At 34.5% G+C, this 27,247-nt stretch overlaps 3 protein-coding genes and 1 long non-coding RNA gene across 5 annotated transcripts; 3 read left to right on the top strand and 1 right to left on the bottom strand.

The window, feature by feature from the left end:
* Positions 1–6,749: 6,749 nt before the first annotated feature.
* LOC148239744 (uncharacterized) lies at positions 6,750–8,808 on the top strand. Of its 2 annotated transcripts, XR_015816323.1 has the most exons (4): positions 6,750–7,130; positions 7,339–7,414; positions 7,647–7,718; positions 8,658–8,808. It is a non-coding gene; the product is annotated as an uncharacterized LOC148239744 (long non-coding RNA). The 2 variants fall into 2 exon arrangements; XR_015816322.1 differs by having other exon boundaries at positions 7,647–8,808.
* Positions 8,809–13,522: 4,714 nt separating this feature from the next.
* Positions 13,523–14,706, top strand: LOC110820581 (uncharacterized). The gene has a single exon (XM_022050095.2). The coding sequence runs from the start codon at positions 13,885–13,887 to the stop codon at positions 14,557–14,559; it is 675 nt and encodes a 224-aa protein (XP_021905787.1). The 5' UTR covers positions 13,523–13,884; the 3' UTR covers positions 14,560–14,706.
* A 909-nt stretch (positions 14,707–15,615) lies between these two features.
* LOC110820508 (AT-rich interactive domain protein) lies at positions 15,616–18,129 on the top strand. The gene is made up of 2 exons (XM_022049995.2): positions 15,616–16,081; positions 17,779–18,129. The coding sequence occupies exons 1-2, from the start codon at positions 15,659–15,661 to the stop codon at positions 17,950–17,952; spliced, it is 597 nt and encodes a 198-aa protein (XP_021905687.1). The 5' UTR covers positions 15,616–15,658; the 3' UTR covers positions 17,953–18,129.
* Positions 18,130–18,528: 399 nt separating this feature from the next.
* On the bottom strand, positions 18,529–19,473 carry LOC110820507 (Bifunctional inhibitor/lipid-transfer protein/seed storage 2S albumin superfamily protein). Its single transcript, XM_022049994.2, has 3 exons — positions 19,082–19,473; positions 18,907–18,996; positions 18,529–18,808 (listed from the first exon to the last, which is right to left on the bottom strand). The coding sequence occupies exons 1-3, from the start codon at positions 19,422–19,424 to the stop codon at positions 18,666–18,668; spliced, it is 576 nt and encodes a 191-aa protein (XP_021905686.2). The 5' UTR covers positions 19,425–19,473; the 3' UTR covers positions 18,529–18,665.
* Positions 19,474–27,247: the final 7,774 nt, after the last annotated feature.

The following is a 27,247-nucleotide window of genomic DNA, read 5'->3' on the forward strand; positions in this document are numbered from 1 at the left end:
CATGACCCTGCTCAATCCCCTGTAGTCAATATATAATCTTAACGTTCCATCTCATTTCCTTACAAATGTGACTCCAACAGCCCAATGAGATACACTATATCGGATGAACCCACTCTTCTGCAATTTATTGACATATTTTTTCAGTTCTTCCATCTCAACACAGCTCATACAGTAAGGAGAAACAAGGATATGTTGGGTTTTAGGCTGAAAATCTATGGTGAACTCCACTTTTATGTCAACTAGCAGTCCGAATAGTTCATCAAAAAATACATTCAGGAAGTCTCGAACTACCGGGATCTCTTGAATGCAAACTTCTTTCTTAGGTTTGTCCAATGCAGAGAAGACAATCGAGTTAAAACACTATGTATCAAGAAAATTATCATGAGGAAATAACATTTAAAAGTTTTATTAACTTGTAAATGGCTCTTAATTAGGAGGGTTGAATACAAGTTTCTTGTGAAAATAATCTACAGTGGCGTGGTACGCTGCTAACCAGTTCATTACTAATATTACATCAAAGTTTCCCGTGTTAATCTCTATTAAGTTTATACTCAATTTTTTATCTGCTATGTTTATGATACAAGCTTTATATATAACCTCCCCTACTAGTGTCCTACTTCTAAGAGTAGACACAAACAATACAGAATCAAGTCTTTCTGGCGATACATTTAAGTTTTGTCTAAAAGTATGTGAGACAAACTAATGTGAAGCACTAATATCAATCAAAATATGTGCAAAATAATTATAGATAGTATACATACCCTGTATCACGTCCAGGTTGGCTTCAGCATCCTACTGAATGAGGTTGTAAGCTCTACCCTGGATAGGAGATTTGGCCTGATTTTGATTTCGCGGGCACTCTCTCGCGTAGTGTTGGGTCCTCCCACATATGCAGCAGATATTGTTGAGGCGATAGCAGGATCGGTCCCTATGATCCTTATCATAGTATTAGCAAGTCCTACTGCATCTTGTCACCGGAGCCTAAGGAGGAGCCTGAGTCACTGGTTTAGATCTCTTGTTATGTTGGACCATTGCAGTGGGTGTTGGTTTGCAGGGTCAAATAAGGGGTCTGGGATTCCCCACTGTTGGAGAAAAGATGCGAAGGTTCCTCTTCACTAGCTGTGGCTTAGCCAAAACGACTAAGTAGGTACTGAGTTCAAATACATACAGTTGTTGTTTGATCTCAGGACGGAGGCCCTATTCGAACTTCCTTACCTTTCTGCCTTTATCCATCATGCTCTTAGGGGAATACTGGCCCAACTCTAGGAACCTTTGGACATACTCTGACACAATAGTATCACCCTAGACTAGGTGTACAAACTCCATTTTCTTCAAATGCTGGAGGTGCTGTGGGAGGTACTTTGTATAGAAGGCCATCAGAAACTGTTCCCAAAGTGACTGGAACGGACAGGGTGGCCTGCTTGAGCTGTCACCAGTGACCTGTAACGCCCAAAATTTATTTATTTTTTGTAATTTAGGATTTTATTCTAAATGTAATAAAATAATTTTTCAATTTTTCTCTTTATTTTTATTTTAATTTAGAGTAAAAAATGAAATAAAATTGATGGATGATGAAATTGAAAGTAATTTTGGGAAAAATGGGTAAACATTTGGGTTCTAGAAGTATTTTTGAAATAAAAATTGAAAATTAGGGGTCAAAATATAATTTTAAAAAAATAGGATGTCAGGTCAGCAACCCTGACGAACCAAGACGTACCACGTGGCAACGAGTGCTGATGCGGTGCCACGGGGGCGATCCGCATATCCATGATCGAACAGTCCAGGTCTGTTCCTGCCCACACGGACGACCTAGATGCGCTCCTTCCCAAACGTGATCGAACGGTCAGATTGAAACACCATCGGACGGTTCATATTAGATCGCGATGGACGGTCCAGATTGGATAGCGATGAACGGTCCATATACACTCCCTATTTAATCGATATCGGATAGTCCAGAATAAACACGATAGACGGTTGAGATCAAAAGCGAACGATATAAATAACTTCCATTCGCACCAAACCCGAACCCTACCCACCAGAACCCCTCGCCCGTAGGCGCAGTCAAACAGCTTAGCTTTTCGGACATTAAATCAAGTAAGGATCTCTCACCCCATTCCCTACCATAGAATTGAAGTTTAAATAAATAAGAATATAATATTTTGTGCAAATTTAGTAAATGTGCATAATTAATTACGAATTGCTAATGGAGCTAGAACTAAAAATTGTTCTCTGTTGATTTCTGTTAATTTATTTTACAGATTTATTTACAATTTAAAAACATTACAATATTTGATTTATCAATTTTATGGTTTAAGTGCATGTATTGCTGTCTTACGTGACCACCGTTTGATTGAAAATTTGAGATATGATTGTATTCCCTGATGCATGTTTGTTTGCTTATGTGATTATGGTTAATTTAGAAAATGGAGATTAACGGAAAACGGAAAAATTGTGTTGAAAAATGAATAAATGAAGACGGCAGCCTTACTGGATATCTTGGGACGGACCGGGTACATAGGGAACCCTACCGTGAACGTTATCTCATACCGGACGGGGTATGGAGACATGATAATTTGGCGCTCATACCAGACGGGTATAGGGATGGCCCGCTTTACCCTCATACTAGACGGGGTGTTGAGGATTAATAGTTTGGTGCTCATACCAAACGGGGTATAGAGACAGCCTGTAATTAAGATTGTTAAAAGAAAGGGTTCGTGTGTAGCAGGGACATCCCTATGAACCCCAATGGATACTAGTAGGCTGGTAAAAAATGTGATAGTTATTGTTTGATTTATTGACGATGTATATAGACTTAGGATATGTGCTATGTTGCTGATTTTACATGAAATTATGATTTGTATGATATTATTGTCTGCATAGGTTATTTTTATGAATCCCACTACGGTAAGTGAACAGTAAATGACTTTATTTTAATAAATATATTGGTTTAAATTAAGTGCTCCATTAGTGTTTTGATTTTATACCAATCTTTACTTTTGAGTCGGTGATATAGTGTGATATCCTTACTGGGTTAGTGTAGCTCATCCCTTATTTAACAATTTCAAATCAAGAGGACCAGGTTCTAGAACCCGATCCGTAGGAGGATTGCGAGTGGATGCTAGATTTCTTTATTTCCCGTTTATTTCCTTATTATTGTGTTTCTTTAAAAAGAGTGAATTCTGTAACGTTGTTTGGTACTTTAAGTTATTTGTGTAAGGAATGTAAACCCTGAACATTTATTATGCTTCCGCACTTCAATTATCTTTTATTTTCTTTGGATATTTTCGGGGTCGTTACAACTCTCCCACAAGCATGTAAGTGGCAAGTATAACTTTCTGTTCGGAAACCACCCTAAGAGTCACGAAAGCATTCTCTGTCTCAACTAACCAATACTTGCCTTCTTCAAAAGAGGATGCTCCTGTAAAGGCAGACGAGTTTAGTCTTTTGTACTTTTTAATGTAGTTTGGGTCCATCGTAGTTGGAATTAGGTCCTGTGAAAGAGGGACTAGATTGTACTGGGGAGGGGATCGGGTGGCCCTGTGGTGGTGCAGGATGATACGGTGGAGGCATCGGATTCTACTATGGCAGTACTGGATGATGCAGTGGAAGCACCAGATTATAATATAGTGGTGCTGGATGATACGGTGGATGAGAAGGGTTGTACCAAGGTGACTCCGAATCTTCCTGCTGCAAGGGTGGCTTAAATTGTGGCAGTGGGGGAGGGACATTCTCCCTCCTTTTCTCCCCAAGCTTATTGGATAAAGATGAGTCTCTCCAGCATCTCAAAGAGTCGGTCAAGATCCTCTCAAAGTGAACCATCCCGAGCTGGTCGATTTAGTGAGGGTCTTCCTCTCCTCATATTCTTGTACTTGTATTTCACAACAAATGGTTGAACGATAAAATGTTTTATTGGTATTTTTAAGACTTTTTGTAAGGAATGATTTCGAAGAACACGACTCTGATACCAATTGTAGAGACCCCTGACTTTAAAGAAAATAAATTTATAATTTAAATGCGGAAGCGATTAATAGAGTTAGGGTTTATATTCTTTACACAATAATTTAAAATGTATAATAAGGATATGAGAATGTCCCTACTAAAAGACAAATGGTAATTAAGGAAATAAAAAGAAGAGCAAATAAATAAGCTTCCTAAGACAACCTTCACTAGCACTTGAAGAGAGTTCGGATAGTGAACTGCTCATAACCCTCTTACTGATCGAGATCTGAATCTTAGTTTTCTTGGTCTGGAATAGTTAATGAAAAGGTGAGCTACACGAGCCCAATAAAATATCACATTAATCACATATGCAAAAAACTGAATATTGGTAAAAATTATAAAACAACTAATGAAGCCCTTAATTTGATTAAATTCATTCAATATAAAGAAAACTGTTTAATTTGTACCTACTGTTATGAGTTTTTTTATAAAAAAATAACCTATAAAAACCTATATTCATACCACTTTTTATTTTCACATATAAGAGAACAAGAGACGACAATTTTTTTTTCTTACTTATTTACTGGCACCCCTGGGGGTTCATAGTGATGTCCTCTTACTCGTAAACCCAATATCCAATTTAAACAATTAACTAACCGTCCTCATACCCTATCTGGAAATGGACGCCAAATATTTCATCGCCTCGATGCCCCGTCCAGTATGAGGGTGAATTATATCTCTCAAACCTTTCAAGTAAAGGACTTCCCAACTACGTTCGACAGAGATAAAGTTCACGGTACGGTTTGCTATGTATTGGGCCCGTCCACCCTTTTCCTTGGCACTCAGTAAGTATTTCACATAAAGATTTCTGTCAACAAAATAACCAACCACGCACACTAACATATCATATTATATTTACAGATCAATTAAAATATATTCATGCTGACAGTATATAATCGAATAAACCAGATAAATTGATAAAGCTATAGAAAATATAATTTAAGAACATGCACCATATAATAATAAGAAAATAGAGCAGTATAGGAAAATAAATAGGAAATCGGGACAATCGTGAACTAATCAGTTTCGGCTTCACTAGTGGTTTGTAATTATCTTTAGGATTCTCCAATTTTTCATAAAAATACAAAATTATATATCGTTGAGCCTCAATTTACCGTAATAGAGAATAAGGTGAGGGATCCTTATTAGGATCGGTGTTTCGAGACGTCGTACTATCTCTTACACCACCCAACGGGTATCGAGTTTCCTGAATTTTTTCTATAAAAATTCAAAACACTCGTCACATACCTAAAAATACCCCAGAAATCCAAAATCAATGTTCAAAACTCTTTCGGCAAATTTTACAGTTCCATAATAGTGGCGTCGCTATGCTCCGGCACCCCTTTGCTGCCCACGACATCAGTTCGTCTCAGCTTGGCCAGTTTTGGCCCATTTTGCATGTATCCATGAAGGAAAACACGTTAGGGGCCTCAATTGGCCACGAAATCAGAAAAATTGAACCTATAAGCGGGGGGACCTCCGGGTGCGGCAGCTCCGCCGGTCCTCCTTTGCGGCTAGGATTCTTTTTTTGGCTAACCTTCACATAAAAGGATGGTAAACATAATGAACAAAAAATTGTGTGAAACGGGAAGCGGGAAGGGGCTCATCAGAGAAAATTTTTGGTTTTGGCCGTGGCGGCTCCGCTGGACTTTGCCCGCAGTTTTCGGCTCACCCGTTATCCCTTTTGCTCCGATTTGGTCACAGGAATACTCGAAAACAAATTTCGAGCAGGTAGAGAGAATTTTTACCTTTTTTGGCAGCCGACGATGGCTCTGGTGCGGCGACAGTTAGCCTCCTTCTCCGACTCCTTGTTCTTCTTCTTCGACGGTGGTTGACGGGTAGGGTTTGAGATTCCATGCGACACGAAATATTTATACTCATCCCGTCTTGATCTGGACCATTCATCGTGATTGATCTCGTTTATTCAATCGTGCCTAAGGAGGGAACGAATCCGAGCCATCCACATGTGGAGGATCGATCATGGGCTGTCTAATCGCTGAGCATATAGATCTCCCGCGTGACCTCCCGTGTGGCACCAACATCAGCGTGTCTTTCCACGTGGCATGCTCCGATCCGTCAGGACTGCTGACTGGACCATCCTACGTGGTTGAATTTTTTCTTTTTGCTCTTTGACCTTCTGTTTCAAATTTTTCTTTCAAAAATATCATACGAACTCAAATTTTTACCTCTTTTTCCTAAAATTATTTTCGATTACATCTCTAACCTATTTTTTTCTATAATTTAACAAAATTAAATTAAATTAATTTATAAACAAAATATTTATTTATTTTTAAATTGTCAAAATTGATCCCGGGTCAATTTTTTGGCCCAGGTATTATATTTTATCATAACAATGTTAAAAGCTCTTGCTTATGGATTGTTCATCACTCCCTTAACCTCTCAGGAATCTATAGCGACCAAATAGTCATTGCCATAACAGCTGGTAACATTAAATTATGACAAGGCCCTTGGCTTCATTGCTAACAAACAATAGGCAAAATGCTTTGTGTAACACCCGGGCCCAAAAATTTTGCCCGGGATAATTTAATATTAATGAAAAAATATATTAAAAATAATTTAGTTTTAATTTTTATGAAATTTTGTTGAAAATTGAATTTTGGATATATTTGAAAATATTTTCAAAAATCAAGGCTAAAATAGAAATAAGGGAGGAGCTATTTTAAAAAAATCTGGAAAACTGGGGTAAAAATATAATTTTAAAAAATACAACCATGTGGGACGGCCATGTCAGCAGCACAGCGAATTAGAATGCGTTGTGTCGCAGACACGCTGACACCGGTTCCACGAGGGCGATTTGCTTGTCTTGACGATCTAACGGCCCAGATCACATCCCCCGTGCACGAATAGCCCATATCCATTTCCTTTTCAAACGCGATCAGACGCATCGGCCTAAACAAGCATCAAATCAGATGATATCCCTCACTCCACATCGACTCGAATGAACGGACAAGATCAAGAGAAGAGAGGTATTTAAACCTCTCTTCAATTGGTCCCAAACCCTAGCCGACAACCCTAACTGGAGAAGAAGAAGGAAGGCGGTCGGAGGGAAGATCAGTCGTTGGAAAGACACCGCCCTTGCCACACCAAAGCCACTACAGACGCCGAAAAAGGTAAAAATTTTCTCCTTCCCCTCGGAATTGAATTTTGAACCTCCTGACACCTATATCGGAGCAAAAATGGCATGCGAGTGAGCTGTAAAATGCGAGCAGAGCTCGACCTAGCCGCCACGACCGTAATCCAAAAACCTCTTCGATGACCCCCTTCCTGTTTCTCATTTCCATCGGTTCTCTGACCATTATGATTCTTATTTCTTTCTAGGGCAATTTAGTTAAAGAAACACCCCGACTGCAAAAGAGGAACAGCAGAGCCGCTGCACCTAGAGACCCTTCCACCGGTAAGGTCTCAGTTTTCCCCTTTTTCGGCCGACAGAGGCCCTATAACATTATTTTTGCAGGTTTCCATACAAAATCGCCAAAACTGGTCTAAATTGACAGAAAATGACCAAGTCGAGAGAGAATGCCACTGTCGTGCCGGAACCCTAAATTGGCCGAAAAAGTTCAAAAATACTTATTTTGGCCTTTTGGGGGTATTTTTAGATATGTGACAATTATTTTTTATTTTCACAGGAAAAATTCAAGAAATACGAGAACCGGCAGGAGCCGCAGTGAAAAATACGGTATTTCGGACACCGATATGAGGTAAGAATCCCTCACCTTTTTTCTTATTATAGTAAATTAAAGCTTAATAATCAATAACGTTGTATTTTATAAAAATTAAAAAATTTTAAAAATTAATTACAGGTCACCAGTGGAGCCGGTAACTAGTTAGTACAAAAATACCTATTTTGTCAATATTGTTTATCTATTGGTAGGATATATTTGTTGGTTTCCCACGTGCACTTTTACTTTTGGATTTATTGCCTCTCGATATTGATTGCTAACTATTTTTCTTATTTGCCTATTGATTGAAATAAATGTCATAATCATGTTTTCTTGATTTACATGTTGTTTATTTGCATGACTTACTGTTGATTGGTTTTAAAAAAATGAGATGTGGGTATGTGATTTACGATTGGTTGCTGATGTGGATCTATGTATGAAAGGCTTATCGAGTACCCTGGAGAAGGGTGTACAGACCCAGTACATAGAGAAAACTCTACTGTGAATATTATCTCAATCTAACGGGGCTAAGAAATCCAATACTAGACATGGTTATGAGGTATAGTTCACCCTCATACCGGACGAGATATTGAGGCGGTGGTATGTTTGATACCCATTACCAGACGGGTTATTGGGATGGCTGGTTAATCGAAAAATTAGATATTGGGTTCATGTATAGAAGGATATCCCTATGGACCCCTAGAGGTACTGATAAAAAGTTAAGTTTGTTGTTATTGCTCGTTTAAATATGTAATCAAAATACTATTCAGGTTATTGTCTTCATAATACAATTTGGAAACTCATAAAAATAAGTATGAAATAGCACTCTTTAAATTAAATGAATTTATAGAAAAAGAAACGAGGGCTCCATTGATTGTTTAACGAATTTTTACCAACCTTTGATTTTTCATATCGGTGTTAAGTGTGATATTTTTACTGGGGTAATGTAGCATATTCCCCCTTATTTAACCATTTCAGATTAGGAAGACCAAGATTCAGATGCTGAACAACAAAAGAGTTGCAAATAAAACTTAACTCCTGAACCTCATCAAAGTTGCCTAGCGGAGGTTAACCCTATAGGATTTTATTTTTTTTTAATTATTTATTTTGTTATTTTGAACTTTTGTAAATGGACATTTTTTTTCAACGTTTACAATTCTAAAATATTAGATATCAAAATAATTTAGCCAAACATAATTTAATATATATATATATATATATTATTCACCTGCTTAGTGAGGTAATTAGAGAAATAAGTCTAACCAAATGGTCTGTTAATATATTAGATTCTGCATTAAAAATTTGTTGCGTGCACTCGTAAGGATGGTCGCATGATGGGTAACAAGTATTAACTCTTAATTTACTTCAATTCATTTTAAATAGAGTGAGTAAAAATGTGTACATAAAAAAAAAAAATCATAAATACGAAATAAATTTAATGATTTAACTCCTCTCCACCTACTCGCTATGATGTATATAATTAATCATTTTTAATTTTATTTCAATTTATTCAAATTAATTAAATTGTAGTTAATAAAAAATTCAATATTATATATTTATAATATTTGGCAACTATATGCTTTTATTCACGCTCGTTGCTGCAGTAGTAGTTTAGTCTTTCGAATCGAATCTACTCAAACTAATTTTGCATTTAAATTTTAATATTTTTTCTTCAAAAAAAATTGGATTTTGCATAATTTGATTTAAATCTGCTTCAGAATTTAGACGTTGGAACGTCACTTCAAATATTGGAGCAACCACAACCGTAAAGAAAAATAATAATATACATGGTAATATTGGCGGACAATTTATATTTACTTAAAAATAATTTATTCTCTCTCACACACATCATTTTAAACAATTAGGTTGAATTTGATTTTATTTAATCTTTAAATAAAATCAAATCAAAAGAGTAAAATATAATTAATTTATTAAATCAAAAGAGCGACTGAAATAATTATTGTCGTTTCGTAGAATTGTACGTGAGAAAAAATACATTTTAAATTTTTATACAATTAATCAATCAATCAATCAAATGAATCGCGTCATCTCAAACTTTTTAACCACCACCTTAATTGGTCCACTTTCTAATTGTTAATAATTTTTTTAATTACACTAATTGGAAATTTGAACAATATTTTCTTGATTTTCTCATTAAAAAATAAATAATTTTTAAAAATCATTTTTAATTATGTTTTTCAAAATTATAAAAAGCCAAATTAACCGAAAGGCAACTTAAAATCCAAGACCGGGATGCCGTGTTGCGGTGAGTAAACCGAACAACCTTGAAAAAAAAAGCTACGTGCCATTCTGGTAAATCCCAGGGACATTTACGTAATATCAAAGCAAAGAAGACCGCATACGTCACCTTCACACAACCCCAAAAAAATAAAATATCTCCTCCTGCGTTATTGATAACCTCACCTGCCCCATCGTGAAACCCACGACACAAAGCGAGCGACTGTCACAAAAGCGACCTCAATTAACACCCGCATGTGACCACCGCACCTGCGTCGCCGTCCGCGTGTCGATCTCTCATTGGTAATCCACGTGTCATTCATCGGTGACAAAAGGCGGTGTTGCCTCATGCGAAAGACAGTCGGTCATGTTACCGGTTTCCGTCGGCTGTTATTTATTATTTAAATATATTTATTGTGACGCTGGCGGCAAAGCCAAGTGGAAGATACGGAGATGACGTGGCACCGTGCATGTAGTTGGAGCCGCAGAGACTGACTAGTAGTAAAGATGACTTTCGGCTTCTCGAAACTCCCACAGCCGACGTTTTTGATCGGCGCCGCTTGTGGCTCGGCTTTTGAGATTCGGCTCGGAAAATAATTGTTCTTTTAAAAAAGATGGGGTTTAGGTCTGTTGAACACGTGGTTTGGGATGCTTTGTGGGTCCCGCTGACAAGATAGGATTGGATAGTCTTACGTGTAAACTGCGTGTTTTTGTTATTTATTTATTTATTAAAAAAAGAGTGGTAGGAAATTGTTGAGGCATTTTAAAAGAAAGTTTTTGAGGCATTTCTGGATCAATGGAGTAGAATAATGTGTAGTAATGACGTAATCAGTGAGCCCGGCAATAGAAAATCTTAGTGGGACCCATTTGGAGAAGGGACAAGGTGACACGTAATCCTATAATACGAAATAGAAAACCATGTTTGTAGTTGTAGTTGTAGTTGGGAATGCCTCCAATTATTTAACTTTTGAATTAAAATATTGAGAAATATCTTATTGTTTAAAATTAATTATAAAAACTTTTTTTTTTTCATGAATTTGGAGTTTCTTATTTCTAACAATTTTAAAAATTAATTATATAATATATAGATCACGTTTAATTAAAAATTAAATTATATTTTTATATTTAAAATTTTAAATAATTAATTATTATTATTCGTTATAAAAAATGCGATGCAAATGGGTAAATTAAATACAAAATTTGTACGTTAATTTCAAAGTATCTCCATTTAATAAATTGAGTGGTCTTGCTTTAACAACCTACACATAGTCGGAAAAAAGTAGTGTCTAATTATTAACTTAAATAAAATATAATACACAGAAAAATGAAGGAATAAATATAACCTAAAAATTTTAAGTTATGAAGAATAAATAATTAAAATACATTAAAACAATTGATAATAGATAATATATAATTATAATTATAATTATGATATGAGTTTAATTATATAATTAACATAATCTTTAATTAAATACTTTAATTTTACTATAATTTTTAATTTTATATTATAATTGTAACATACATTTTTATTTTTATTATTTATATTATATTTCATTAAGTATCAATATGATTAATGCAAGTACATGTGTAACTTTCATCATGTTTATTTATTATTAAACATGTAAAAATTCATATTTATTTTAATTATTCGCAATTAAACGGCTAACACAGTTTTTAATTGAATATTACATTATTAAAACAATGACGTGCATGTGTGTTTTTCATCATATTTAGTTATTATTAAACGTTACGTAAACCGCATCATGTTTAATAGTAGTAATTAACATAAAATTGTAACATGTTTGTATAATTATGTTTTTAACTTTTTATAGTATATTTTTTATTTAATGTCAAATAAATGTTATCTGAATAATTAGATAAATGTCCAGTAATACTATTAACAGGTCTAACCCACTATAATTAAGGAATACGAACTTAGTGTTTCCATATTATATATATTTATGCCTATATATTTGAATGTTTTCTATCAAATGCATAACCATTTATATTGTTTAATCTTTTGTAAATGGTATATAAAATCTAAATAAATTTATAAATTTAATTTACAATAAATATCATTTAATACGAAAATAATATAAGTTTGATAAAATATGTTGCATAAGATTTGATTTTACATTTATTAAAGAATTTGTAATAATTTTGCCTTTCTTTGGGTTAAAATTTACTATTTATTTATATTTTAAAATTTAATCACGTAAAATATAAAAATTTATAATAATTTATATTCGTAATTGTATCAACTTGATTTAAAATTTTAAATTTATAATATAAAATTATATATATATGTAGATAAATCACATTAATAAATAGCTAGAATTTAACCCTAAAACTACTTTGAATTATAATGATAATCTTATTTAAAATTTATGTTTGTTTGTATCTGAAAGTCAATTATAATTTATAAAATTAAAAATGGAATAAAACTTACCTAATCCTAAAGTTGTGTAATTCAAAGAAAATTTATTTTAACTAAATTTTTTATACTCAATAATACACAGATTATCTAATTTGGCTAATGTAATGGCTGTTAATTTCAATTGATCCGATTTAAATTTTAAATTTTTTTTTTCCTCACTTAATTGAACTTCACTCTGTTATTTAACTCGATTAATCATTTATTAACCTATTTAATTATGTTTAATTTATTCAAATAAATTTAATTATCGTACTCTCTCATTTAATCCTATTTGAAAGTAGATTGATTATATTATGAAGATACTTAAAATTTTGATTTGATAAAATTCTATTTTAATAATTATGGATAAAAAAATAAAAAATAACTATTTTGGGATATATATAAATTTATAGTTTGTAATTAAACTATAATTTATGACAAACTTATTGTTAACGATAACAGAAAATGGGTTTGTCGCGGTCAAATGATTCTAACTGGCAAAGAGTAATCCGTGGTATGCAGCCAACTCCCCGCCTCCCCCCAAACTTCCAACAATAAGAAAATTTAATTAATAATTAATTAAACATGTTATTTATTTATTAATTAAAATTTAAAAAGTTAAAAAAAAATTAGAATATTTGACCCAGGAACAGCCTCTCACGGGAAACCACTTTACTAGATTTAGTTGGCTTTGAATTTGTTTGTTTTTTTTTTAAAAAATAAATGTTTATTTATTTTAGTAGAAAATGTCAACAAATTAAAAATTCTAGAATATTTTAAATCATTTATTTTTTCTTATAATTTTGTAATATATATATATATATATGTATCCATAGAACACAACTAAAAAATATTAATGAAAAAGCAGAAAATTAAGAAAGAAAAAGGCCACCACATGTTTACATTTGCAGTCCGCTTGTTTCGGTGGGGCCCAGTCGGACTTGAAAGTCATTAGTTAAATTTAGTTTATTTGCCAGAAAAGCTAACCTCAAATTTTAATTAATAAAAATAACAAAGCGGCATGAGGGTACATGAATAGACGTTGGACCCAGTTTATTCAAGCCTCCGCTCTCCACGCGCCTGTCCCTATCCAAAATCTTTATTTAATTATTTTATTAATTAAATATTTGAAATGGCGATCAACAATTTTCTTTTCCCAACTATGTATATATATACACCCATCTTCTTTTCATTTTCTCTCTCACCAAACACAGTTGCTTTTTCTTTCTCCCGCCCACGCACCCATATTATTATTTTCTTTCTTAATTTTCTCGTCACCCAAACACCTTCAACATATTTCCCTTTCTCTCTCTACGAAACTTTAACACTAATATTACTTTTTGCCCACTATATATATCGTCTTCGTCTCTCTCTCCCACTCGCCAAAACTCATCACTCACCTCCTTTCTTTTCTATTTATCTCTTTCTCTCTCTTCATATCTACTGTGAGATATTTGGTGGGTTACTTGAGGACATAATCTTTGCTTTTAGGGTTTCTTGTCTCCTTTGAAGCCGAAGGTTTTTTTTTTTTTTTTTGAAGATTGAACCCCAATGACATCTACAATGGAGGATTGCAAGGAAAACGCTGGTGGCAATAACAGCAATAAACGACCCCGGGATGACTTTGAGACTTATGAGGTCGACTCGCCGGAGTCTAAACATTCCCGGGTCGAACAGGTGAGTTCGGAGCCTGAGTCAGATGTTGCTTCCCCGGAGGCGAAACGGATCCAGGAGGATCTGCTCAATATTCTCGACGACCCGGACTTGGGTTTTGACCGTGACCCGGAAATCCCTGACCTTGACTCCGTTATCAAAAGCTTCGAAGAGGAGATTCTCGTCCCGCCTCCGGTGCCGGACATGACGTCTGATTCCGGCGAGTCAAGGTCGGATCTTGGATACCTTCTGGAAGCTTCCGACGACGAGCTGGGTCTGCCGCCGACTTTCTCGTCCGGGGACGAGCAGAAAGAGGACGCCGTTAATCTTGAGCCTGGCGTCGCCGCTGGATTTGACGGGATGTTAGGGTTCGAGGACAATATACCGAGTTACGATTCTTTTGAGTTGGGAATCGGCGGTAACACAGAAGGCAACAGCAACGGCAGGTTTAATTCAGATAACGGAGCCGATTTTGTGACGTTAGGCGGGCTGTTTGATTATTCGGATGATGCATATGACCCGGCCGACCTTATTGAACTGACGTGGCAACCCGAGTCTCTACCCGCTTTGTAAAAATGGGAAACGTTTCGGTTTGCCGAAACGTTTCGGTACACAGACCTAGTATTTGTGAAGATAGGTTGTAAAGTTGGACAAAAAATGAGAAGAGGAAAATGCGGAGTAGGTGTTCATAGAAATAGACCAAAAAAATCTTTGCGGGCATACTGATTGAATTTGTTTTTTGAACAAAATATAATACCCTTCAATTTTTAATGGATCATAGTAAAAATTATAATATATTCTTGGAAATATAAATAGAATATTTTAATTTTAAAATCTGTAATTAATCGATAAATAATTCCCTATCTGGGTAAATTATTGGAGAAAATACGTACCAAAAATTTCAACGTTGAATCGAAGTGACTTGACTCTTCGTGGTTGCCCTGTTCTTATCGGCATTTGAAAATTTAAGGATAATTTACTTTTTTTAATTTTTAATTTTTAATAACAAAATACTTTGACAATTATTTAATTTTTTAAATTTTATTTTGATTAACAAATGACTTTAAAAATATAATGTTAAATTTGTTACATTTTTGCTAATAAATTAAATTATGACTTGTATTTTTTAAAATGGCATTTTCGAATATACAGATATTTTGGTGGAAATCAACTTATAAAATTTTTTTAATTTGTTATAAAATCAAAATTAAATTAGAACTTGGCCAAACTTTTCTTTTTAAAAAAAAAAATAAAAATAAAACTTGACCAAACTTGATAAATTTGCTCCCCATTAATTTAAGAGCGAAGCAAATATTTGATTCCGCTGGCTAAATTAAATAATTTAAAACATACCAGAAATAGCGGCTAGTACTATTGAGATATACTTTTTAAATTTATAAATTTAGTCCTTAATTTTAACTAAATTTAAGTTTTTGACTCAGAACAATTTAATATTTGAAAATCATACAATAAAACATCATCATTGGGCTTGAGCCCATTCCCAAAATTTAAGTTGAATGAAGCAAATGGGCTTTCATCCAACCCGAAGCCAATTTATTCGGATCCGGGTCTTGAAATCACTCGAATCGGATCCAAACCAGCCAGTAATCTTTTCCTTATCCCCCCCCCAACGATCTTCCTGTCCACAGTCGCTCAGTTCGCGTCCACTCAAATGGCTCTTACAATAGCCAACGGTGGAGGAGGAGGCAGAATCCTCCGCAGCTGTCCTACCGAACGCTCCTACGCTCAACTCCCGATCCGTCGCCACGTGCTCTTCCCATTCTCGTCCAGAACCCTCCACGTGGCTTCCGCTGCCAAGAAGCTTTCCTCCCGAACCGGACGCTTCGACAGCAGGAATCGGAGGAGCTCAATCACGACTAAAGAAGAGGAAGATGAGCAACAGCAGCCGACGGTCCAGATTGAAGATGCTGTTGAAAATGTCGGTGTAGGTGCTGACGGAAATGTCGTGGTTGATTCTAGTGGTGTTCCCATGCCGGAACTTCCGGGTCAGGAACCCGACTTCTGGGAGGGTCAACAGTGGGACGCCTTCGGCTTCGTTGTTCAGTATTTATGGGCCTTTGGCATAGTTTTCGCGGTAATTATTCTTTGAAACATTCATCTTGTTCGATTGCAAGTAAAATTTAGTGCTATTTTTTATTTTTTATAGAAAATTTCCATCATTTTTTTGCTTAATTATACTTGCTATGGATACTTTCCGATTGGCGGTGCATGTACTGGTTGAGTTTTTTTAAGGAAAAGAGATAAAAACTAAATCCTCTTGCTTCCTGTTTGTAGTTGATAATTTAGAGCTATCAGCCTTTTGGATTTAGAAATTATAGTTTTTAAGAGATATTAGTTTTTTCATTGTTATTTTCTCTACAATTAGGTTTTCTAGCTCTCATACAGTTTCAATTGAGTTATAATAGGTTTAGTAAATTATTTAAGAAACACATTGAATTCAGATAAAAATTTTGAATTTAGTCTCACACTTACAAAGGAATGAGACAATTTTTTTATATGAACTGAATCAATTTCTTAAAATTTGGGCATGACCAAAACAACTTTGGAATCTAACTCAAATTATAGAACTAAAATGGAAATGGCTCAAACAAGTAAATGCGCTAGTAGCATTGACCAACTCCTTATCAATTTTGATTTATTTCAATCTGATCAATACGATAATTCAACAAATTCGATTGACTATAATATAACAAGTTAGGATAAAAAGGATATATTGGTAATAGGGCGGAAAAAAAAAAAATTCTTTTTCAACACGGATGGTATTCAAATAGAATTGAAAAAAAATGGATTTAATAAGATAGAAAAAGTTTAATTCGTTTTTGAAATAGCATGTATTGAATGAGAAATTCTAATCAATAATGTAGATGAACTAGAGATCTTCCCTGTCATTAAAAAAAAAAAAAAAAATGTATGTTGGATTTCTTGTTTCTCTGAATTTGGCTTATTTGTTTCTGAATTTGCTATAATAGTTAAAGAAAATGATTTTCCAAGTAGATTTAAATAACATTATATGATAGTGCATTTGATTGAATTCCTGTTTAATATTTTGTTGATTTACACTTCTAGTGTTTTTTAGTTAATTTATACTTCTGGTTTTTATATTAGTCTTAATAAGTAGAATGTGTTTTGAGTTGAATTTAAGGTAAAGTGTGGTAAGTTAAACATAACAATATGTTCCAGTTATGCATAACATGGCTAATGTGAAATTTGAAATAGGGGTTGGTTAAAATTGAATGAGAATGGAATTAAACACAGCCTTAATGTGTAGACCTTTTATGATATGTGGAAAATTCTGGTGAAAGCAGTAGCTCTGTTTGCTTGCGTCAGAATGAGCCGTGGGAAAAGTGTTATAGGTTATACAAGGGGAAGAAACTCTCTTATGATAAAATAATCTTTGTCACGTCTTTCTGGAAGAAAGGAGCAAGGGAGGAAATTAAAAAAAAAAAAAAACTGCTATAAAGTGGGAATCTGGAAAGCTAAACTCTCTCATTTTCTACGCGGCTTTTAGGCTTCTGAAGGCTCTGCTCAAGAATATATATATATATATATATATAATGACCTCTGATGTTGATGACTTTTGTGTGAGTATATATAGCTCAGGAATTCTTGGCTTTATTGTGTGTATATATATCTTGAGAATTTTTACCTTCTTGTGTATAATGTAATAATGGACTTGTTTTTCTGCTTCTTAACCAATTTGGCAAAACTAAAAATGTTAATGTTACATTTAATGACTCATGAATCTTTTTTCTTTTTTGCCTTATTTACCAGTTAATTGCATGTGGGATTGCGGTGGCGACCTACAATGAAGGGGCAACAGATTTTAAAGAAACTCCTGCATACAAAGAATCAATTCAATCACGAGAACTTTTGGACGAACCCGAGGCATCTAACTCGGATGTCTTTGAATCCAACCCGACAGAAGTGGCACCTAGTTTAGAATAGTCACCTCTATAATGAGATGCAAACAGTGCTCTGCAGTTTGCATCTGCACATGAATATAGTTTTATTCAAAAAGGAGACAATTTGAAGAAAAGGTGTTTCTCTTCAGCTTATAAGGTAATTGCTTGTAATTCTCTTATGAATGTACTTGCTATTTAATCAGATGTTAATTTACAGAAAGATTTGCTAGTGTGTTATATAATCTGAAGTTATAATGTTGAATTGATTTTACAAAAAATTGAAGATAGTCGGAAATGGTACAATATATTATTTACAAATAATTATCTTCGGGTCTAGTCTTACTAAATTAATTTTTAGCAGATACAACGCAGTAGTTAGATTTCAAACACTTACATATATAAAAATAGATAGATTTGAATTGATGTTTCCGCTTAAATTTATAAAAAATAGTCCAGTCTATTATTTGTAAACTAGTCCAGCCTAACTTTTGATGTTTCTGTTACGTATGATTTTGTTAGCCGTTTAGTTTATTGATCTTTCTGGACTTCAGCTTCAGGCTGTTTGGAAGTAGAAAAACTGAAGATCATCTCATGTGGGTCTTTCTAAGGTACTTTCATGTATGAGAAACAGAGTAAGCACTAGAATGTTTTATTCAAAAATTCCAAACATGCCATAACAAATCTATAAATTAGTCGCTCTAAATGCTAGATCCTACGAACTCCTATCCATAAATCTGAAATGCTTTAACTGGATGCTCAAATTAACAGTAATGCAGACAGAAAAGTTGCAAGAGATATGACTGCTGAGCGATCATCTGTCTTTAACTTCATGCCAGTGCTCCGCCCATAACCAAATCCCATGATGCTCGGTCTGGGTGCCACTTGAACCATGGGTGCGGCTGAAGTTATAAAAAAATACAACATTTAGGACAAACCAAAGTTGAAATGTAAAGAAATAGTAGCCATGGAGATGTTAAAAGGAAAATCCTGAGCTTACAAGCAACAGAGGAATTGGTATTTGAACCAAGAGAAACTTGTGGACCGGATGAAGTAGGGGAAGTTGATGAGTTAGAAGGCGCAGGTACCCCTTCATAAGGACATTTTAAGTCATAGGTTAACCCTTTTACAGTATAGTTATAGGCAAAAGAATATAGGAATATAGGTAGTTTTACCCGAACAAACAGACAAATCAGCTTGAAGCCTGCAGAGATCAGGCAGTTGCAAAGCAAGAGTCCTGTTAATAGGAAAAGTATTCAGTGAAGTGTCATTGAGCAAGAGGCATAGGCACTCCTGCTGTGTAACATAGAGTTGGTTCAGGTTGTCGCAGCACGGCTGTGCTGGGGCCTGGGCCGTTCCCTGCACAAAAGGTGCACATGCAGTCAAGGGTAGCAGTGGGGAGATGCAGTCGGATAGAGTTGGGTCCTGAGAGAGGACAACTGGAAGAAGGGAGATTAAGAATAGAGTAGAAACAGAGGTTATGGCAATGAGAGGAAAAGAGTGTAGTAGAGAAGTCATTGTTTGTGCGAATAAATTAGGGTTAGGGTTTTTCTGAAGGGACTTAATTGGTATGTTTTTAAGAAGAGAGTGCATGGTTTGGGTGTGAATTAGCACATGCATGGTGTGTGTTATTTCTACATGCACTTCTTGTTCTGTGCCTCTGTGTTATGGCACTTACCATTTTACCGATTTTCTGTAATTACAAACTGAAAATAATAAAAGAATTATCTTATTTGGCTAGCAGCTTAATATTTAGGCAATTTCACCAGTAACTTAATTAATTAAAATTTTAAACAGAATTAAAAGATTGATTATTGATCTGGAGATTAGAGAGCTTTGGAGAAATCAATTTAAAGAAATACTTTACAAGACTCGAATGATCACTGAAAAAGCAAATCTTTAACTACTCAGAATAATGGTTCAAATCTTCTTGTTTTTAATTAACGTGTATACATATACATATATGAGTCCCTTAAATAATCTATATATATGTGTATGTGTGTGTTCTGGTGTAAAAATTACTGACTCATTTTAGCTTGTCGAATATATATGAAAGGTTAATGGGACATTCATCATATTCATCTTATGTAGATAGTTAATCCCAATTTTCTTAAGACCATTCTTTGATTGATGAGAAAATTAAGCAATGCATAAATTTTAGGTTTACATTCTTGATTTATGTAATTGGAGCATTCAGAAATATCACAAGTAATAATAATTTGGTGTAAGATTCATGTTAAAAATGCTTTCTAACAAAACCCAACTCTTCAAATTCAAATCTAAGCACATTAAATCTCTATTCTTACACTATCTAATAACATATACGTACTGTTATTGACCCATATCCAACCATGAGAGGGATCTGAGAAATATAGATAATGCAGAGAAAATTTCTGAGATGATGATGAACATGTACAGATGCTTAATTCTCTGCCAATCTGATCTCAATGGATGATTTTAATAACCTTCGGAATTTTCAAAACGCAAATGTGTAACTATAACCACTTGACAAAATCTTAACCGGCTGGTTAGCAGACAGATTATTGATAACCATAGAGCAGTTAACAAGAATCACAACTTGTCTCAACAGAAAGTCTCCAAGAACAATTGAAACAGGGACCTTCAATTTCACAACCAACGGGATCTTTCCCGAGTTCCGGTTCTTCGATAGCGTCTGTTGCAGGTCTAAATCGAACTCACTTCTCCCCTTCAACAAAACATTTGCAATGCTAGTGTTCCTCCCTGGCTGAAAAAATGATGGTAGTTTTCCCGAACAAAGAGATTTGTCCAAGTACTCGACAACAACAGAACTGTCCTTGCCGTAATGGAATCCTATATGGGCATTAGGGTTCGCAGCCTTGATAGAAACCAAAAATTCTGCAGAAAAGCTACGATCTGAGCGAACCTCGAATGTGTTGACCTTCAAGTTTTCGAGCTCGTAGTTAGGTATCTGAGGACTATAAATGGCATAGACTATTAGGATGAGGAGGAAGGAGATGATGACTATGGTGAGTAGACAACAATATAGGCAACAAATACATCTCAAGCAAAGCTTAGATGATTTGCGAGAGTGATCATCGTTGTAACGTGGAATGTTGTGTCTGTGTCCCGGTGGAGGCCTAAGGTTTGGATACTGTTCTTTGTTGAGCATTTCATATCTTGGTGGCTGAGGGTAACTATATCCTGCTTCCATGAAAGATGATAACGTGGTAACTTTTTTTTTTTTTTTACAATCGATAGATCATACAGTAATAATATTAATGATAATGAAGATTATAATAACGGTGAAGAAGAAGAAGAAGAGTCTTCTTCCTCTTCCTCTCCTTCTGATTCTTCTTTTTCTCTCCGTCTATACTTGTTCTTGTCTTTGTGTTTTTATGTTGTTGTTGAATGAGAAGAAAAAAAAAGAGGAGGAATATTTTTTTGTTCTGGAATTTGTAATGATTTCTCCATTTCTTAAGGATTTTGTTATGCATTTGTGATTGTTTTCCTGTTTAGCAACCGAGTTTTGTGGTTAATTTTCAAACTTATTTCTACTCTTCCATCCTTTTTTTTTTTTTCCTCTCTATTTTTAGACACCAGCAGTTTTTTTTATTCAATCTTTCTCATTGTCCAACTTATAAATAGACCACAATATTAGAAATTGTAAAAAAATTTTAATTACTATATACCCATTACATAAAATAATTCTCAAAATAATCATATATAAAGAAAAATAAATTATTTTGCCCACCATATATATATATATATATTTCACTATTTACTTGCATACAAAATACATATACATATATACATGAAAGAAAGATGGCTTTGTGGTAAGAGGAATAATTGTTTATAGCCAAGAAAAGGGATGCTCAATCCATCTTCTTCACTGCAGTTGAAATTTCCTGTAATTTCTCTCTGTCCAATCAAAATAAAAAATCTGATTCCACCATTGAAACCAAAAATTTCCCATCTTAAAGCCAGCTAGAATCCACCATACTTCACCTCAAAACATATACATATATATATATATATATACACACACACATATAAATTCTCTATACCTAATTTATTCTCAAAATTCCCATCACTATATTTCCCTTTTATTACCCACTCCTTTTTTTTTTTTAATTCTCACCACCAATTAACCCTTCTTAGATTCTGAAAACAACTCCAGTTTCTGAGGATCAACATGGATTGCAATGGGTGTCACCACAAAGTAAGAAAAGTCATTCTTGACATTCAAGCTGACTTTCTGATTATCTTATTTTTTACAATTAAATATACACTGCTATTTTCCCTTCCCCTCCTCCCCCTAAACTTTCATTTTTTGTTGTTATATTAGCAGATCACTTCTTTCTTTTCTCTTAAAACATTGGTGTTATAGCTAAGATTTATGATTTGGTCCTATCAAGATCAAGTAAATATTTTAAGTAAGCACATAAACTCTCCCTTTCTAGTTTAGTGCCAACATCAAACTGAGTATTTAGATAATTTTATAATTCTAACAATTACGAAAATGATCGTATCAATGAAGTTGGCGGCGGTGCTCTCTGTCAATAAAATTGATGGTGGAAGAACGAGAAAGATGGTAGAAAATTGTGGTGCTACATTTGTAAATAGAGAATAGATGTTGTTTTTCAAATTAAAAAAAGAATACGTGTTTGGTGTGAGATCACGTGGATGTCAGACGTTCACATATCTTAAAATTTATTTATACTATTAATTATGTGTTCTGATCTTTAATAGTATTATTAGATAATAATAATAACGAAAAAATAATTTGAACATTTTGAAAAAGTAAATATTGATTTACACAAAACAAAAAAATTGAGATGTACTTTGAATATCTTTTAAATTTGAATGTGAAAATGAGTATTCTAGCAAAGAAAAAAAGAAAGGCAAGAGTTAATATGTATCTGGAGATTTTCCCCCCAAGATGTGGCTATCAAAGTAAGGAAGAATTTTGGGGCAGACCAAACAGTACCTGCAATTTTCCACTTGTTACCTCATGAATCTCACATGCCAACTTGACTAATATTGCCATTCTACTTTTCTCATTCTAGCCATGAACACCATATATATACATATTCATTTTTGTAAGTCATAGAAAGATAATTGAGGGAGATGGGTTGTAAATTTGGAATTCATTAATTTTTTTTTTTTTGGGTTTATTTATAACTTTTATTAAAAATGGTAAAATCAAAATGTTAGTTTTATTATTATATATTAAATAATTTGTTAGAAAATAAATTGCATAATGTAAAAACAATAAAATAAAATTATAAATGAATATGTTACGGCAGCTTTCATTTGTTGCATTTGTAATACGAGAGCAAATTTATTAATTTTTTTAAAAATATTATTTTTTGTTGTTACCTTTTAACTAATTTTATCACTCTTATGATTATATAAAATTATTAAAAATAATAAAAAAAATGAATTAATATAAAAATTTATTTGAAATTATATCCCACAAATTATTTTATGTAATTTAATTCAATAAAATTAATCTTAAAAAATTATATAGTATGTTTTGATATGAATAGATACAGATATTTTCACAATATTTTAATTAACGAGATCAATAAATATCACATTACTACATATATACATGTATCTGGTTATTATAAATATATTAGACAATTAAAGGATAAATTGAATTACTTGATGTATAGATACCAAAAATTAGTCTTCAAATCTAGATATCAAATTATTCTGATTTGCCGGAATTTAGTCTTTTATTTGGAGATGTTTTATTTTTTAATGTGCATATATATATATATATATATATAGACTTAGTAGAAGTTGTGGTAATCACGATGTTTTTTTAACTGTAAATGAAAAATTAAGATACATTAAAACAAATATATAAAAAAAGACAAGACAATCGCTTTTGACTTGTAATTTTATGAACAATTCAAACCGACATTTTCTAGTTATCACCCCCCAACATCCCAACTGAAATCTTTCCAATTAAAGTCAATTCTAATTGAGCCACGTGTTCACCTACTATTGGCTGTGTTTGTTGATCATCTCAAGATAATAATATATTTCAGAAATATACATATATATATTTATAATTTTTAAACTATTATTATTAGTGAAAATTATATTTATTGAGTGTATGAATAATATTAATTAATTATTATACCTGTGTTTTTGTTATTAGTTTATGTAGTTTTATTATATATAAATTAAAATAATATTAATTATAATATGCATAACATAAAAAATATTTTGTATAATATATATTATTAATAATAAAAGAATAGCATCCACTACATAAATTAATTAAATTGGTGCATATAACTAATTAAAATTAATTATATATCATGAATATATTTATATTAATTATTAAATATATAATTGAAATACATATACTAGAAAGAATTAAATTAATGTTAAATAATTAATTCATATTTGTTAATGATGTGATTTGATATGGTAACACGTTCTTTTTTAAATTTTATATATACATATATATATTTAACTGAAAATTATTGTAACACCCACCTAAAACTTTTTTTTTAAATTTTTTATTAATAAATATAATTTTTTAATTATTTAATTTATTATATTATATTATATTATATTTTAATTTAATGAAAAAAATTGAGTAAATCAATAAAGAATTAAATTAAAAATAATTTTGAGAAAAATGAGTGAAAATTTGGGTTTTATGAGTATTTTTGAAAGAAAAATTAAAAATTGATGGTTAAAACGTAATTTAGAAAAATTTTACACCTCAGACGCCCGGTCAGCAGCCCCGACCAACCAGAACGCGCCAAGTGGCAAAGGCACTGATGCGAGAGGTCACTTAAGGGGAGCAACGTGGGCGATCCGTGTGTGCGCGATCAAACGGCTAAAGTCCATTCCTGCGCGCATGGACGACCTAGAGTGAATTACGCACGGATGGCCCAAATTGGATCGCGATGAACGGTCCAGATTTATTCCCTACTTAATCGCGATCCGACGGTTCAGATTCAACGCGATGGACGACTCAGATAAAAAACAGATGGGTATAAATAACCTCATTCGCACCCAAACCCTAACCTTAATCGTCAGAACCCCTCATTGGAGAAGACAACCTAGCTGCTGGGGAGCCGACCGTCGCCACCCACCGTCGCACCGGAACTCTTTCCTACCGCCAAAAAAGGTAAAAAAAATTTTTTTGCACGAAATTCAATTTCAAACCCACCCATGACCAAATCAGAGTGAAAGAACCGGCCAATTAGCCGAAAAACATCGATGAAGCCCGGCAGTGCCGCCGCAGGGAATTTCACAAACCGCCTCTGATGAGGTTCTTCCCGATTCCCATTTCGCGTAATTTTTCCACCGTTGTGATCACCGTTTTCTCTTGTATTTCTCGATGTAGCCTGAGTCAATCATGGGAGGAATTGCGTCCCGTGGAAGAGGGACTGAGCTAGGCTGAGGATAGACTGGGGGACCTTATGGTGATACTTGCTGATACGGTGGGGGCACCGAATTGTACTGTGGTGTTATCGGGTGGTACTGTGGTTGGGACACCGAATTATACTGCGGTGGTTTTGGGAGGTACTATGGAGGAGCAAGGTCGTACCGGGGTGGCTTGGGATCCTCTCGCTGCAATGGTGGCTCAACCTGTGGCAGCGGGGGAGGGTCAAGTAGCTTCCTCCTCTCTTCTCTGCAGGTTGACCAAAGCGAAATACCCAACCGCAATGTGAGCTGGAGAAGTCGCGGCATCGGAGAGCCCCGCCGCTGGTGAGTTTCAGTTTTTCATATTTTTTTCGGCTTACGAGGCCCTTTAGTGTGTGTGCTGGCAGGAATCGATGTAAAATCGACCGAATTTGGTCGAAAATGACCGATTTGAGGCGGACGACAGTGCCGTCACCGGAGCACGGCGGAGCTACTGAGCCAAATTTCTAAACTTAATTCTAAGGGTGACTCTCGAACAGAAGGTCACCCTTGCTACCTACATGCTAGTGGGAGAAGCAGACCGCTGGTAGGAACTCAAACAGATCACCTTGCCTGTTCCAGTTACTTGGGAACAGTTTCTAGCAGATTTTCATGTAGAGTACCTCCCAGAGCATCTCCGACATCTGAAGGAGATGGAGTTTGTCTAGTTGATCCAGAGAAACATGACTGTGTCAATATATGCTCGCAAGTTCCTAAAGTTAGGCCGATACTCCCCTGAGACGTTGCTGGATGAAGGCAGGAAGGCTAGGTGGTTCGAGTAGGGCCTCTGCCTAGAGATCAGACAGCATTTGTTTGTGCTGGAGCTCGGGACTTATTCGACGATTTTGGCCAAGAGACAGTTAGTGGAGAGGAGCTTCCGCACCCTCTCACAGGCAGCAGAGAACCTTAGACCCTCAGCTCCACCTCGCATACCAGCAGCTATTGCGACTGTTCAACAGAACAAGAGGTCCAGGCCGGTGATCCAGGCTCCCCCTCAGGCTCCAGTGGCAGGACGTGGTAAAATCTGTCAGCATTGTGGTAAGGATCATGGGGACCGATCTTGCTACTACCTCAACAACACTTGTCACATATGTGGTAGTGTCCAACATTATGCGAGGGAGTGCCCAAAAAACCAGAATCAGGGCAGACCTCCTATCTAGGGCAGAGCTTACAATCTCACCCAAAAGGATATTGAAGCCAACCTGGATATGGTACAGGGTATGTGCACTATCTGTAACTATCTTACTCATGTTTTGATTAATACTGGTGCATCGCATTCATTTGTTTCACATATTTTTGCATCAAAATTTAATGTATTACTTGATAAACTCGATTCTATATTGTTTGTGTCTACTGTTGGGAGTATGACACTATTGGGAGAAATTGTCTACAGAGCTTGTGTCGTAAAGATAACATATAGAAATTTGAGTATAGACCTAATAGAATTAGACACGGGGGATTTTAATATAATTTTAGGAATGAATTGGCTAGCGGCGTATCACGCTACCGTAGATTATTTTAATAAGAAGGTTGTATTCAATCCTCCTAATGAGGAGCTATTGACAAATTAATAAAATCATTTAGTACTTATTCCTTCGTGATAAATTTTCTTATTCGTCAAGTACTTTAACCCTGCTGTTTTCTTTAACTAAGCAAACCCAAGAAAGAGATTTGTATTCAAGAAAGAGATTTGTATTCAAGAAATTCCGGTAGTCTAAGGCTTTTCAGATGTGTTTCCAGATGAATTACCCGGATTGCCAGTGGACAGGGAAGTCGAATTCGCCATAGACCTCCAGCTAGGCATCTAGCCTATTTCGGTTGCTCCTTACCGCATGAGCCGTGTTGAGATGAAAGAACTGAGGAAACAGATCACTGAATTATAGGACAATGATTTTATCCGACATAGTGTGTCCCCTTGGGGT

The sequence above is a fragment of the Carica papaya genome, chromosome 9 (genome assembly GCF_054855325.1).
Source record: "Carica papaya isolate Zhongbai chromosome 9, ASM5485532v1, whole genome shotgun sequence".
In the NCBI taxonomy this organism is placed as follows: Eukaryota; Viridiplantae; Streptophyta; class Magnoliopsida; order Brassicales; family Caricaceae; genus Carica; species Carica papaya.

Excerpts from the sequence above, each read along its gene's own strand:
- LOC110820508 (XM_022049995.2), top strand. The coding sequence starts at position 15,659 with ATGGCTCTTACAATAGCCAACGGTGGAGGAGGAGGCAGAATCCTCCGC. Across the intron at positions 16,082-17,778 it reads CCTTTGGCATAGTTTTCGCG|TTAATTGCATGTGGGATTGC; the intron begins GTAATTATTCTT and ends CTTATTTACCAG.
- LOC110820507 (XM_022049994.2), bottom strand. The coding sequence starts at position 19,424 with ATGACTTCTCTACTACACTCTTTTCCTCTCATTGCCATAACCTCTGTT. Across the intron at positions 18,997-19,081 it reads TGATTTGTCTGTTTGTTCGG|GGGTACCTGCGCCTTCTAAC; the intron begins GTAAAACTACCT and ends GTCCTTATGAAG. Across the intron at positions 18,809-18,906 it reads TACCAATTCCTCTGTTGCTT|CCGCACCCATGGTTCAAGTG; the intron begins GTAAGCTCAGGA and ends TTATAACTTCAG.
- LOC110820581 (XM_022050095.2), top strand. The coding sequence starts at position 13,885 with ATGACATCTACAATGGAGGATTGCAAGGAAAACGCTGGTGGCAATAAC.